Source organism: Dreissena polymorpha, chromosome 4, assembly GCF_020536995.1.
Source record: "Dreissena polymorpha isolate Duluth1 chromosome 4, UMN_Dpol_1.0, whole genome shotgun sequence".
Lineage (NCBI taxonomy): Eukaryota > Metazoa > Mollusca > Bivalvia > Myida > Dreissenidae > Dreissena > Dreissena polymorpha.
The window spans coordinates 58,029,891-58,046,454 of record NC_068358.1 but is presented as its reverse complement, the minus strand read 5'-3'; the positions used below and the strand labels follow the sequence as shown (position 1 = coordinate 58,046,454).

Below are 16,564 nucleotides of genomic sequence, written 5' to 3'. Positions count from 1 at the left end.
TGTCTTCCTCATAAAGATTTTCTCATAATAATCATCTTAACCGTCATCATATTATTATCCTGTTATCACCGTTATCACCATACAAAACACGATGTTAACTTCATCATCCGGCGGGTATTAATTTTGTGTTTCAAAGAAATAATTCAGTAACCAAACAAAAGTATTCCTGATATTTAAAAAACAAAGCAACTAGTTTTGACGATGGTGACTAGATAAGTTTTGACTAATGTAGACACGTTTCTTGGATAAGCGTTTTTAAGCTTTAAGATGTGATCACATGTGTTTGAAGCACAGGTAAATAGCACAATTACATTGTACTTAAGCTATTATGACATGTAGTCATTAATTTCGGGTCAAGTACTGGTACTAAGGTTGAATTTAATAAGTTAATGTTTGAGAATTACCTAAAAAAAACTCTGCCAAGGACGGTCATAAGCCGACTAAAAAAGAAAGAGGGTTGGGACTCGGGCCAGCTACTGTACCTGTCAAAACCTTATTGTTACAGAAACACCAAACAGCATAACAACAGACATTACGGACCTGGGAGAAGATGGACCTCTAGCTGGTGGGTGTATGACGCCAGAGTCAACTAGAAGCCATCTGGCCGAAGACCATCATCTCAAAAGGACCACCACACACAAACGTCCGAACCATGTACTGGAAAGACAGTGAAAGTTGTTGGAGAGATGAGGATGCTTAACCTCGCCATCCTAGGAATCACGGAATCAAGATGGACTGGTCCTGGGAGAAGCACTTCCAGTGCGTTACAACTGTTCCAGGGGCATGAGTAGGAGGATGCAGCACAGACTCATCTGTCAAAGGCGAGGCACTGGAAAAGGAGTAATAGTTTCACCTATCTCAGACACAGATGTCAGACCCAGCATATGTACAGCATTAGCAGCCTTCCATCAGCTAAAGAACATTAATTTTGATGATCCAGTGCAATAGGCATCAACACAAAGATCAGGCTCTTAAATACCATTGTGAAGCCAGTACTACTTTATGGAGCACAAAAGTATTTTTCTCTCACTCTTACATTCAGTATTTATTGAACTTTTTTATCTTAATTTATTTTAGCCAACCTCAAAACGGTCCAGCAGACCTCGACAAAACTTCACCTAAATGATCCTTTGGCGACATAATATTTCACTGTTGTTAAAATTTGTTGGGCTTTCAGAAAAATTATGTAACTCAGTCTCATCTTGATATTTAACCTAGGAGCCTGCGCGCAACAATCTGACTCATCTTGGTCATCACTTCTGCCAAATGTTTGAAAACCACACTTGCTGGAGGAAGATATTTTTCTGAGACAAAGTGCTTCTGATGACTTTATTATGTTGGAGCTTTGACCTTGATATGTGACCTTGGACCTAAATCTTGCACTTAAATAAACACCATCTTGTCATGCTACACTCCATCTTATAATGCATATCTATTCTGTCCTTTTTTTTAAATCCACTTAATATGGAAAAAGTGACGCCAATAACAAATGGTAATGACTGATTTTCTAAATTGGACTTGCCCTTTTACCTGGTTTTTGTGCTTCACTCTATCTCATCATGCTCATCACTTTCACCAAGCTTTTGGAACATCCATTCAAGCTGGACTAATTAATGCTTTGGACAAATAGTTCTGAATTTTCAGAATAATAATTTCACTTTTTATCGTGAATTACCCCATCTCAAAGGCTCCACCACCTTTCTGAAAAGGTTGAACACTGAAGAATACATAAATGTTTATTATTGCAAGTACTTTTTTATTTTTACAACCATCATATAATTTATAAATATACAACATATACATTAAAGACAAATATTTACAAAACCTAAAAAGGAAGGGAAGGGTAAATATACAAAATTGGACCATTTGTTCAGCCAAATATCTAAATCTGTATGTTACATTTGCCTAATGTCCATAAATCACTTTGCGTACATAAACATAAGACAACATAACAATTAAAGGTACTAAGAAAACTCATCATTTGTTTACTGTGAAAAGATTTACAAATATATATCTATCTTTAAACATACTACATATTTAAACTCAAGTTGCGATAATTAAAAAAATTGTTTACAGAATGATCTTAACTCATATAAAGAAACAATTTTTACAAGGTCAAGATAATGTGCAAATAGTTATACACAAAATGAAGGACATGATTGTTTAGACTCCAACATTCTTTGTCAGAACTAAATTCTATGACAGCAGAGATATAATCTTTTCCTCTACCCACTCAAAGACTCTGCCTGAGTTTTAGTGGAATAGTATTTAATATATATGACTTACACCACATATTTGAATCTTATGATTTTACGTCTATTACCAACACAACCTGTCCAGGTTTTTCAGTAAATAGTGATATTTCACGTGTTTGTATTTATAATACATATTCCTTATTCTACTATAATAAAATATAATGAAAATTGTTAATATGCCAATCAGGGATCAGCTACTTTTAATACATTTATTTTTCACAAAAAAGAAAAAAGGAGAATTTTAAATATGGCCTACAACACACCACAAATTGTTATATGTAAAACATATATATGTATTGCAGTACAATTCCATATCCTGACATGTTTCCCATCGCACCCTGATAACAGATGTTTGCCTGATTATTGTACAACACTTGGTTTTGGTGTCTACTTTCAGTTCACATGTTTTTTTTACCCTTATTCTTTTAATTTGGATGTTTCAAATAAACTGCTGAGCTTGAACTTCCTCAGGTGCTTTCACTTTGTTGATCTCTTTCATTGTTTCTTTTAGCCTATAACAGACAATATACAAGATCATTTGTGTATAATTTCACAGGAGGGAAGCCCATAGTATTTTTATTTTTTATATTTTTATATATATATGCTATAATATCATATATATATATACATATATATATAAACAAGAGGGCCAAGATGGCCCTAGTTCGCACACCTGAGAGGAGTCGGTTCATTCAATCTTTATCAAACGTCAAACTTGACCTAGATATTGTCCAGACAAACATCCTGGTTAAGTTTCATCATTATTGAACCAAAACTCTGGCATATGGAGCGATTTTGTTTTTGTAAGATTTGACCTGGTGACCTATATTTTGAGTTGACCTCCCTTACCAAACATCAAACTTTGCTTACACAAATCAATATTATGACCAAGATTCATAAAATCTGAAACAAAATTGTGACCTCTAGAGTGTTTACAAGGATTTTGTATAATATAATGAAAATTTGGACAATCTAAAGGCAATAATTATGGCATTAATTATGTGATATACATATAAAACCAATCATTTCACCAAGTTTCATGATGATTAGGCAAAACATGTGACAACTAGAGTGTTTACAAGCTTTTTTTACTATATAAATATGAGGAAACTGCCCCCCCCCCCCCCCCCCCCCCCAGCAGCCATGTTATTCAACTGACCGGAACCATTTTCAAACTCAACTCTCATATCAAGGAAACAAATGTTCTGACCAAATTTCATGAAAATTGGGCCAAAAATGTGACTTCTAGAGTGTTCACATGTTTTTACTATATACATATAGAGAAAATACCCCGCCCACTGGTGGCCATGTTTTTTCACCAATCTGGACCATTTTCGAACTCGAGATATCAATAAAACCAATGTTTTGACCAACTTTCATGATGATTGGGCAAAAATTGTGACTTCTAGAGTGTTTACAAGGTTTCTCTATAGCCAAATAAGGAAAACTGCCCCCCCCCCCCCGGCAGCCATGTTATTTAACAAACCGGAACCATTTTCGAACTCAACTCTCATATCAAGGAAACAAATATTTTGAAAAAATTTCATGAAAATTAGGCCAAAAATGTGACTTCTAGAGTGTTCACATGTTTTCACTATATACATAGTGAGAAAAATGCCCCGCCCACTGGTGGCCATGTTTTTTCACCGATCTGGACCATTTTTTCGAACTCGTCCGAGATATCAATAAAACCAATGTTTTGTCCAACTTTTATGATGATTGGGCAAAAATTGTGACTTCTAGAGTGTTTACAAGGTTTCTTTATAGCCAAATAAGGAAAACTGCCCCGCCCACTGGCAGCCATGTTATTCAACTGATCGGATCCATTTTCGAACTCAACTCTCATATCAAGGAAACAAATGTTCTGACCAAATTTCATGAAAATTGGGCCAAAAATGTAAGTTCTAGAGTGTTCACATGTTTTCACTATATATATATAGAGAGAGAGAAAAATGCCTCACCCGCTGGCGGCCATGTTTTTTCACCGATCTGGACCATTTTCGAACTCGTCCGAGATATCAATAAAACCAATGTTTTGACCAACTTTCAAGATGATTGGGCAAAAATTGTGACTTTTAGAGTGTTTACAAGGTTTCTCTATAGCCATATAAGGAAAACTGCCTCGACCACTGGCGGCCATGTTTTTCAATGGACCGGAACCACTTTTGAACTCAACAAACACATCATTAAGACAAACATTTTGACAAAGTTACATGAAGATTGGGCATGAAATATGACTTCTACAGTGTTTACAAGTTGTTGTTTTTTTTTTACCTAGTGACCTAGTTTTTGACCCGGCACGACCCAGTTTCGAACTCGACCGAGATTTCATTGGGACAAAGCTTCTGACCAAGTTTCATGAAGATCAGACAATAAATGTGGCCTCTAGAGTGTTTACAAACAAATGTGGACGGACGGACGGACGACGGACGGACGGATGACAGACAAAGATTGGTCACAAAAGCTCACCTGAGCAATCAGGTGAATTAAAAAAAAAAAAATATGGGCTTCCCTCCTGAGTATAATTTCATCTTTGTGTTTCTATTCACAACACCAACATTTTCCATATAGCTTATCTTAATTAAATGAATAAATAAACTAGAGCTGTCGTCATAGGATGACATATGCCCCCAAAAAAACACTTTGATAGAAGTTATGAGCATTTTTCGAAACCTAAACGCAGATTTCAAAACCTCAAAGCGGGCCCTAAGTTCAAAGTAAAGGTCACAGGGGTCAAAATATGTGTGCGTATGGAAAGGCCTTGTCCATATACACATGCATACCAAATATGAAGGCTAAATCTAAAGCGACATAGAAGTTATGAGCATTTTTAGAAATCTAAACGCAGATTTCGAAACCTAAACGCGGACCCCAAGTTCAAGGTCAAGGTCACAGGAGTTAAATTTTTTGTGCATATGGGAAGGCCTTGTCCATATACACATGCATACCAAATATGAAGGTTACATGTGAGGCGACAGACAGACAGACAGACAGACAGACTGACAGACGGACGGACAGTGCGACTGCTATATGCCCCCGGGGACAGTGCGACTGTTATATGCCACCCTACCGGGGGCATAAAAACAAATTTGCAAATGCTTTGAATAATTTAAAAATTCAGATTTTTATGTTCAAGTTCAACTTACCAACTAAAATTTAAACAAGAGGGCCAAGATGGCCCTAGTTCACTCACCTTTTTCATTACAAGGCCTTGTTCATTGCTTAGTTGAAAATTCAGTACTCTAGAGCATTGGTTGGTTCTCTTCTGATTACTTTTGCAGTGTGAGCATATGATTAATTCTGATTGAGTACTGTTCATTTGCATGTTGTTTTTTTGCAATACAAACATTTGCAAGTAATGCTAATTCTACATGTGTTTACAACGTTTTTGTAAGATTTGGACCTTGTGACCAAGATTTTGACCCCACATGACCCAATGTCAAACTTTGCCTAGATATCATCACGAAAAACATCCTGGTCAAGTATCATCATAATTGGACCAAAACTATGGCCTCTAGTGTGTTTACAAGGTTTTTGTAAGATTAGACCCCATCATCAAACTTGACCTAGATATTGTCCAGACAAACATCCTGGTCAAGTTTCATCATTAATGAACCAAAACTCTGGCGTATGGAGTTTTTATGAGGTTTTTGTAAGATTTGACCTGGTGGCCTATATTTTGACCCCTCATGACCAAACATCAAACTTTGCTTACAAAAATAAACATTATGACCAAGATTCATAAAATATGAAACAAAATTGAGACAATCTAAGGGCGATTATTCTGGCATTTATTATGCGATTTTGCTCATTATCAAACTTGACTGAGATCTTGTGGCCATATACTATAAATCCATTAAATTTTGTGTGGTACGAATTTTCGTGGATTCCGTTGTTCTGCTGAACCACAAATTCAAGTACCAACGATTTTTGTATACATTTTTAATCCGATATCAGTAATTTCCGACATTTTCTTTTGTTGTTAGAAATGTCCCCGTTTTCAACCACTTTGAAAGAGACATTGTTTGATTGAGTTATGCTAGTTAATGCAATACCGGGTATGTGGTTTTCTTGATAAGTGTTAGGGTAATAATACTATTTAAATCAAACACAGTATTTAAACTGTACATCAACGATTGTCCTCTTTTACATGACGTCATCAAATTAACAGTTTACAGATTTATCACATATGTCAATTAGTGCCAATTAAAGTTAAAAGAGACATAACGCTTTTCACACCTGTATTTTGGGGACCTTATTACTCAATTGTTACTACTAGGGGACAGATTGCGCTGAGAATTGCAAATATTGTCAAAACAAAATTGATGGCAATTAGCAAGTGGGGACCCACAAGTGCGCCGCTTTAGCTCTCATATCGACAATTATCGGCAACACTTTCATGCTTCAGTGCACATTAACCTCAAGTCTTGCTGTCCACACATATTAGCAGATTATGCTTCGTTATTGTTTTAATAAAAGTTTTAATTATTATGACAGTCAGTCTTCCCCGAAATGTTGAAATCCACGAAATTATGTGTCAACGAATTAGTTGTTTTTTATTAAACCACGAAATTTCAAACCGACGAATTTCTATACCTTTACAGCAGCTTCTCAGCAACTTTGATAAAGAATGCTTGAGAAATGTGAATGCTAGAATGTTTACAAACCAAATGTGGATGGACAGACGGACGACGGACAAAGACCGATCGTAAAACCTCACCTGATTGCTCAGGTCTTGCTGTCCACACAGATAAGCAGATTATGCTTCGTTATTGTTTTAATACAAGTTTTAATTATTATGACGGTCAGTCTTCCCCGAAATGTTGAAATCCACGAAATTATGTGTCAACGAATTAGTTGTTTTTTATTAAATCACGAAATTTCAAACCGACGAATTTCTATACCTTTACAGTAGCTTCTCAGCAACTTTGATAAAGAATGCTTGAGAAATGTGAATGCTAGAGTGTTTACAAACCAAATGTGGATGGACAGACGGACGATGGACAAAGACCGATCGTACAACCTCACCTGAGCAATCAGGTGAGCTAAAAAGTGTGTTTCTTTCACCAGTCTGCGCCATGTTTTATAGACCTATCGGATCTATTTTAGAACTCATTTAAGATATAAATAAATCAAATCTAGGAAACAAAAGTTCTGACCAAATTTCATGAACATTGGGTCAAACATGTGACTTATAGAGTGTGCACATGTTTTTACTATAGAGACAAGAGCTGTATTTGTGAAACACAATGCCCCCTACTGCGCCGCTTTGAAGCCATATATTTGACCTTTGACCCTGAAGGATGACCTTGACCTTTAACCACTCAAAATGTGAAGCTCCAAGTTGCTATCCTCAATATTGCAAAATTTGACCTTGACCTTGAAGGATGACCTTGACCTTTCACCACTCAAAATGTGCAGCTCCATGCGATACGAATGCATGCCAAATATCGAGATGCTATCTTCAATATTGCAATATTTGACCTTTGACCTTGAAGGATGACCTTGACCTTTCACCACTCAAAATGTGCAGGTACATGAGATACACATGCATGCCAAATATCAAGTTGCTATCTTCAATATTGAAAAAATTTACCTTTGACCTTGACCTTAAAGGATGATCTTGACTTTGACATTTCACCACTCAAAATGTGCAGCTCCACGAGATACGCATGCATGCCAAATATTGAGTTGCTATCTTCAATATTGCAAAATTTGACCTTTGACCTTTACCTTGAAGGATGACCTTGACCCTTCACCATTCAAAATGTGCAGCTCCATGAGATATGCATGAATGCCAAATATTGAGTTGCTATTTTCAATATTGCAATATTTGACCTTTGACATTGACCTTGAAGGAAGACCTTGACCTTTCACCACTCAAAATGTGCAGCTCCATGAGATACACATGCATGCCAAATATCAAGTTGCTATCTTCAATATTGAAAAAGTTATGGCCAATGTTAACGTTTTCGGACTGACGGACAGACGCCATATATTAGACATTTGACCTTGAAGGATGACCTTGACCTTCACCTTTCACCACTCAAAATGTGCAGCTCCATGAGATGCACATGCATGCCAAATATCAAGTTGCTATCTTCAATATTGAAAAAGTTATGACCATTAAAGTTTTCGGACGGACGGACAAACTGACGTACTGATGGACAGTTCAACTGCTATATGCCACCCTACTGGGGGCATAAAAACTGCCCCGCCCATGGCGGCCATGTTTTTTTTACCGATCTGGACCATTTTCAAACTCGTCCGAGATATCAATAAAACCAATGTTTTGACCAAGTTTCATGATGATTTGGCGAAAATTGTGACTTATAGTGTTCACAAGGTTTCTCTATAGTCAAATAAGGAAAACTGCCCCGCCCACTGGCGGCCATTTTTTTTAACAGACGGGAACCCCTTTTGAACTCAACCAACATATCATTAAGACAAACAATTTGACAAAGTTACATGAAAATTGGACATGAAATGTGACTTCTACAGTGTTTACAAGGTTTTTCTTTTTTTTTCTTACCTAGTGACCTAGTTTTTGACCTAACATGATTCAGTTTTGAACTCGATCGAGGTATCATTTGGACAAATCTTCTCACCAAGTTTCATGAAGATCCGAAAAAAAAAGTGGCCTCTAGAGTGTTAACAAGGTTTCTCTATAGCCATATAAGGAAAACTGCCCCGCCCACTGGCGGCCATGTCTTTCAACGGACTGGAACCACTTTTTAACTCAACCAACATATCATTGAGACAAACATTTTGACAAAGTTACATGAAGATTGGGCATGAAATGTGACTTCTACAGTGTTTACAAGGTTTTTATTTTGTTTGACCTAGTGACCTAGTTTTTGACCCAGCATGACCCAGTTTCGAACTTGATCGAGGTATCACTGGGACAAATTTTCTGACCAAGTTTCATGAATATCGGACAATAAATGTGGCCTCTAGAGTGTTTACAAACAAATGTGGTCGGACGGACAGATGACGGACAAAGACCAATCACAAAAGCTCACCTGAGCAATCAGGTGCGCTAAAAACTTATTAAAACCGGACTTGTAATACAGATTTGTAAATTACTTATGGTATTGTTTCTAAACACCTGACCATATGGTAAAGTATGTGTTGTATTTGTATCAAAGCTTATAAACATTAAACTATTATTTTTTACAAACCAAATAATGTTTAGTTAAATAAATAATATTTCCCTTAAAAAGAACATTTTAGTATTGCTTGAATGATTTTCATGTGACAGGTGCTTAAAATGCAGTTTATTACAGTTCAATTAACAAATAAAACAAACTGGCTTCGATGTAAACATCTTGACAATAACTGATAACCAGAATTTCACTTCAATATCAAATGCTTAAACCTAACTAAAACATTCTGCAATCATGTTTTAATCATTAAATCAGATAATTTCTCTTTCCAGTTAGAAGAGAATTCTGTTTGAAACAGTTTCTATTTTGTACAAAACCAAATATTTCAAAACAGCAGTCTCCCACTAGGTTAATGTTGTCTCAGTAATAACGGGATCTCCAAACCTTAATTTATCTAGCCTTAGTACTTTGTAGTTGTGAAAGGAAGCAGAATTTAGTTTTCATTAAATTTTTAAACCAAGGAAACCCAAATATTGGTGTAACAAAAAGAACAACTGAAATATTGTCATATTCACCATATGGTTATCTACTTTTTAAATTTGTTCAGGATCAAGATTTTTCAGAAAGACAGACAACTAGGAAAACGTAAATATCCCAAATGTTGCCCTCTGTCCATATACTGCGTTTTATAAACTAAAATACTTTTTAAGAATCCAGATTTTTTTAACAGACTGACGGACGGACTGATGACCAGACTGACCAGACAAAAGCTGTAACAAACATATCAATCCTTTACCATTTAAAAACATATTTTGACGCATTTGTAGTCCCTTACAAAGTTATAATTAATTTAAGACCTTTCTTACTCAGTGTGAGTTGCAGATAATTAATCAGTAACCACATTTTAACTAACTATTTTGACCTGTTAATTCTTTTCAGCTCAATTCAACAGTGCAAAATGCCCATAATATTACTTTAAGCATTAGCACGATGATAATTGATACTGTTAATAATCGAATCAAATAGCAATGCCCGACAAACCACTAAAACAGGTTTGTTCGAAGAACGCGCCTATAAATACGGATACTTCTCGTGTGGCCTGTTGACTCATATGTTTAAATTTCACTTCCATTCTTCTTTTGGTTTTCTGTTTTGTATCTATAGGTTTATAACCAGCAATATGTTATAATATAAAATAAGCCGCGAAAACTCCCCGTAACATCCCGTACTGCATGTGATGCAGCTAAGAACTGCACAGAAAAAGACATTCGCTATCCTTGATCTCATTCATTAAACTATTTACGCCGTATATCTTTTTTAAAGATATTTCTTGTTACTAAGAAAGTGACGCCGATATTCGGCGTCTTCCCCTACCAGAATTTTTCCCCTAAAAATAACATTTCCCCCCCAAAAATATAATTTTCACCCAAATATAATATTTTACCCTCAAAGACATGTTTTTTTTTCTTTTGGGAAAGTCGACACGTATCCAATTTGTACCATGTACAACGATCTCGCTCTCTCTCTCTCTCTCTCTCTCTCTCTCCCGACGAACACTCAAATCTGGGAATCCCAGTGATTCTATATATAGCTCTTAAAGTACGTCATGGAAACCGGGTAACTAATCGTATTAATCATGTGACTATTTTACTGGATTCCGGTCTTGCACGAGAAGGGTGTTTCGTCAATTAATTACCAGAAACCAGTCGAATTTTCATCCGGGTTATATGAAAGCCAAGATATAAACGTTAAAACAGAAAAAAAGTCTCACAATTGGCGTTCATACACGAACAAAATAAAACGATCGGACTCGGAAAATATTAATTGCGTTGACGCATTTTTTAAGAATGAATCATCAAAAACCGTTGAAACCCAGCAGGATTCGGAGGTACATGTTATCAACATCGATTAATACTGTCGGATTATTGTGAAAGTGAAAGTAGACGGGAATAAGACAATTCACCCCCAAGACAATTCACCCCCAGGAGACAACTCACCCCCTAGACAATTCACCCCTGCTCCCTGGACAATTCACCCCCAGATATTTTGTTGTTGTTTTCTTTTGCTGTTTGTTTATTATTTAGTAATTACGAATATCTGTTTTCTAAAAAATAGTTATTTGTAATCTATTTGATTTTTATGAAGTTCGAATAAAAGCATATTAAGATGTTCTCAGAATGTCTTTCTTTTTTTTCCATAAAATTACTTGCAATTGAAACATAACTGTGCTTTTTATCTATTGATGTTTGTTTTTATTATTAACAATATCTTATTATTGTTTTTTTTTCATTAAATAATCAATTATAAGTTTTGTTTTATTTAAGATTGTTTTTATTCATTTAAACAGTTTATATTTGTAAAAAGGGTATAAATAAATAAATGGGAAATATAATAATAAAATATTTGTCACATAGTCAGTCAACAAAATAACAACACCTAAAAACAACCTTTTCACACCACTAAAGGTAACAATAAACAGATAATCTGTCAGGCATTCAGAGCTGATGAGGGTACTGATCATCTTCTTCTGATTATCTAGTGGTAGATATACTGATTGGGGTTGCTTAGAGATAAGGCTGTAGTATGGAATGAGTTAACATACTGTATGATTGAAGTGGACTTGAATTGAGTACAATTAATGTAAAAAATACATTACATTTCAAAACATTTTTAGTAGGACCATACTAGCGGTATTATAGTGGATTTAATAAATCATGAAGTACTCCTGTATAAGTAGCATTTTAAAATTATAACAGAAAATGACGTGAATTACTGGATTTGAAATGAATACTGATATTTGCAGACTAAAATATGTTTCAATACACAACATTACAACACACACAGGATATTACTTATCCTTCAATGAGAGAACATTGAACAACTTAATGGATAATAAGAATAAAAATAATTATTTTTTTAATGAAACACCTATGTTTATAGGCAGTTAAATAAAAATAATAATAAAAATATCAGGTGAACAAAAATGGAATTTTTTAATACAGGTATTACCAGGTATTATGCCCAGTCCAGTATAATTATTTGTCAATGTGTGTAACTGAAGTCTTTGTTTATAATAATAATAATTATATGTTTAAAAATATAAAAAATTTAATAATAATTATTTGTTTAAAAATAATAATCAAAATATCATGTGAACAAAAATAGAATTTTTTAATACAGGTATTACCAGGTATTATGCCAAGCCCAGCATAATTATGTCATATGTCAATGTGTGTAACTGAAGTCTTTGTTTATCTGTTTTGACACTTTGATTAATCTGTTTTGACGCTTTGATAAAACCTCGCCAGGGGTGTGAATGCGTGATTGTAATACCCATTAATTGCACGCTCCCAACCAGATTAAATTTCCTTTCTTTAATTAAGGTTTTCTTATCAATTAAACCATTTTATTTTATTAAATTAATTATCCTATCTAACATGAATAAATAAATAATGTGATATTAATGTAAAATTCTAAGAATTTAATGAAACTAATTAATCATCTTCAATATTTGACAAAGTACTAATAATAAAATAGTAAAATAATAATATTATTTAAAACAAATGCACAAATATTATAAATACAAAAAACTTAATTTATTTCAATTATATATGTTGTAACACAGTTTATAGAAAAATACATTGGTTGAATTGCATTTGACAAAAAACACAATGTCATCTTTCATTTACATACTACATTTATTATTTTCACGTCAAAATTGTGTGCAAAGTCAAAATTATAACCCCAGAACATCTGCTCACAAATAATGTTCAAATATGACAAAAGCAAATGACCATAAAATCTCATATACAAAAATTGGGGTGAATTGTCTTGGGGGTGAATTGTCTTTGGGGGTGAATTGTCCAAGGAAATCAAATTCTGGGGGTGAATTGTCCAGGGGGTGAATTGTCTTGGGGGTGAATTGTCTGACACCCAATTAGACAATGGGCAGCTGCCGCACCTTTCCCTTCCAATAATGTAGCAGATCTATATCGTCAACCCATTCATCATGAAATTGAAATCATAATATTGACATCGTTCCCCGGCCCCAGTTGAAAACATTTCTCATTATTAGATCTACACCTGCAACTATATTTAGGACTTTGACTTTAATATCATACTTGTTCATGTGTTTAAGAACAAAAAGGTCAGAGACATGCCTCTTTTTTTAAAACAAAACCTGAAGTCTGTAGGCAAGTTATAGACATTAAAATGAACAGTTTTTATTTTTTCCCCAAATATGTCTCTTTCGCGCTCGATTTTCCCCTTTTACCCAGCGTCCAGCGTCTTCCCCTTTTTCTAAAAAAAAACCCTGTTACTAAATTCAAGTTTAAAGGCTCCGTTTCCAACCCTTAGATACTGATGAGCAGTAAACAGCATAAAACCTGAACAGACTGCGAGTTACTCGCAGGCTGTTCTGCTTTAATGCTGTTTGCACATAGCCATATTCACTATGCGTCTAAGTGGGAAAGGGTTTACCATATGGCCCTCAATCTAAATACTTTTTTCAGGAAAGTGAAGCATTTTTTGTTTTATTGCAAGATCCAGATTTTTCAGACAGACAAAACTGAAGTAAAATTCATATTCCCCATTTTGCCCTCTTTTTATATAATATGTTTGATACAACCTAGCTAACATAGGTCCTTTATTATTTATCACAGGGTCCAGATTTTAATTTCCAATTATTTCCTCAACCATAGTATCTTTAATCATAGCAACCACTTCGTTGTCTGATAAATTAACACACAGACCTACATATTTCACATATGTCCCTCTATCCTCTTAAGAAGTTTCATCAACCTAGCTGAAGTTTTTTCTGTTATTTTTAAGATTCTGATGGAAACAATAATGAACTGGTTACAACAGTACCGGACTAAAAATGTTAACCTACATGTTATTTATTCGAACAGCTGTAGGGTTTGTGTTGAACTCAGAGCAGTTACAGATGTTACGGTTACAACAGTACCAGACTAAAAATGTTAACCTACATGTTATTTATTCGAACAGCTGTAGCCTTTGTGTTGACATCAGAGCAATTAAACTTCAGAGTACTCTCATCCTCAAACGTTTCTCTAAATGTTGGTGTGCTTGAACGCCTTGCGTCGTCTTCCGTTTCCAAGGCAACAAATGTGTCCTCGTTTCCGGACATCAGCTGTCCCTCAAACACGTTCTGCAGTTTCCGGATCGGCGAGAAGATCAGGGCCATTTCCGTTGATTTGAGTGAGTCGACTCGTTTGCTGGTTGGCATCAAACGAAGCTCTTCAGCTGAGGAGGAAGAAAAGCTTGCAGTGTAGGAATTGTAACCTCAATATAGACTGAGATCATCTTCGAATTGTTCAAATTTAAGACTAAGTGATATTTGTGATCTTTTTTGTCTTCAAAAAAGTTCAAAATAAGAGACCACACAGGATTGCATTCTATGTGTACAAACCAAAGGATGATCCAGGTCCATCAAATAGTGGCCGCATCTCAGGTGGATCCAAAGATTTAAGAGATTTTGAGGTCCAGGTAGCTATTTCGGACTGGTTAGAGTCCGCCAAGAGATGGGAATCTGGCACATGGATCGAGTTGACAGGGTAAGATTTTCCTGAGGGTTGGATCTGGGTATTTGGTGCACCTGCTCTGCTCCCTGTGTCTAACTGTGAACAAATATTAGATAGAAATAAGTAATTGTTCATTGGAATTCTGTTGTAAGGTCAAGCGTGTGCGTTAAGCGTGTTTATACTTCTGTCAGGGCTTTTTTTCCTGATTTTTTGAAGCGGCCCTGGCCCCCTCACTTTGTGACAAAATGAGTCATGAACTTGTAAAAATTGTGAAATTCAGTTTAAGAATTAGTTTAATAAAAGCATGTTTAATACTTGCATCATATTAAAAAATCTTTTAATAATGCATTAAAATGATTTTAAAGAATATTTTCATTTTCTTGACACTTTCTTTCAACAAATAACCACTTACATTGAGATCATCAATATTTTGACTGGTTAACTCTATCTAAAACCACAGAAAAGCCTTTTTACTGTCAATATCTTGTCTCCCTTATGTAATATATTAGATCAAATTTTAATTTTGAATTGTGAAATGGCTGTTTTTGGCAGTTTAAAGCCCAACAATTTTTACAGTTGAAAATGGCCGCTTTTGTCAAAATTGTGAAATGGCCGTTCACGGCAATTCTCTAAGAAGAAAAAAAGCCCTGCTTCTGTAAGGAATATCAAACAAGAGATGTGTTTGTCAGAATCACAATGCCCCCTACTGCGCCGCTTTGAAGCCATATATTTGACATTTGACCTTGAAGGATGACCTTGACCTTTCACCACTCAAAATGTGCAGCTCCATGAGATACACAAGCATGCCAAATATCAAATTGCTATCTTCAATATTGCAAAAGTTATGGCCAATGTTAAAGTTTTTGGACGGACGCACAGACTGACAGACGGACTGACGGAAAGTTCAACTGCTATATGCCACCCTACCGGGGGCGTAAAAATGAGTTTCCCCCATCTGTAAATCTGTCCATTGACAGCCAGACAGGCTTATCAGCATATTTGCACATGTGCAGCTAGGACCTTCAATGTATTTTTATGTTTAAATAAATGGAAACCAGATATATTCATTCATGTTATTCGCTTTTTTGTTCCATTTTTTTAGTCTTTGTTGACTTTTTATCCAATACAAAACACTACATTTAACCGGCTAAGTGATTGTTTCAGATGGTTAACTGGTAAGCGTTTTGCATCCCAACTATTTTCGTCAATTTAGCTGACAGTTCTAATTATTACCAATATTTAACCTTTCCCACTCAGAAGCAAAGTAAAAATGTGCAAACAGCATAAAACCATTTGCTCCTCATCAGTATCTTAGGGTTGGAAATGTAGCCTTTAAAACTTGAATCTAGTAAGAAAGGTCTTTAATTAAATGTAACTTTCTAAGGGACTACAAATGGGTAAAAACAGGTATATAAGTGGTTAAGGGTTTAAGCCATACTTTTGACTCAATGATGGAGACTCTGTTCTCCAGTAAGGTCATTCTGGCTGCCAGCGTGCTCAGCTGGGACAGCACTTTTTCCAGCTGGATACTGCTGTTGTTGCTGCTGCTGTTGATGTTTATATTCCCTGACGAATCCCCCAGTAATCCTGACTTCTGCATCAGTTCCATCTGGGTATGCATGCTGGTCACAAGTTTGGTGACTGTCTGCAAATGTGGGAA

The 16,564-nt window shown here is 35.4% G+C and overlaps 1 protein-coding gene across 2 annotated transcripts in view; it reads right to left on the bottom strand.

The window, feature by feature from the left end:
- Positions 1–1,723: 1,723 nt before the first annotated feature.
- LOC127877864 (uncharacterized) overlaps positions 1,724–16,564 on the bottom strand; it is a 28,188-nt gene continuing 13,347 nt past the window's right edge. For both annotated transcript variants that reach the window (XM_052424162.1, XM_052424163.1), the window contains exons 10-13: positions 16,343–16,549; positions 14,793–15,000; positions 14,350–14,626; positions 1,724–2,767 (exon numbers count right to left, since the gene is read on the bottom strand). In XM_052424162.1, the coding sequence (XP_052280122.1) occupies positions 2,695–2,767; positions 14,350–14,626; positions 14,793–15,000; positions 16,343–16,549 (765 nt within the window). In that variant the 3' untranslated portion in view covers positions 1,724–2,694. The remainder of the gene's footprint in view (positions 2,768–14,349; positions 14,627–14,792; positions 15,001–16,342; positions 16,550–16,564) is intronic.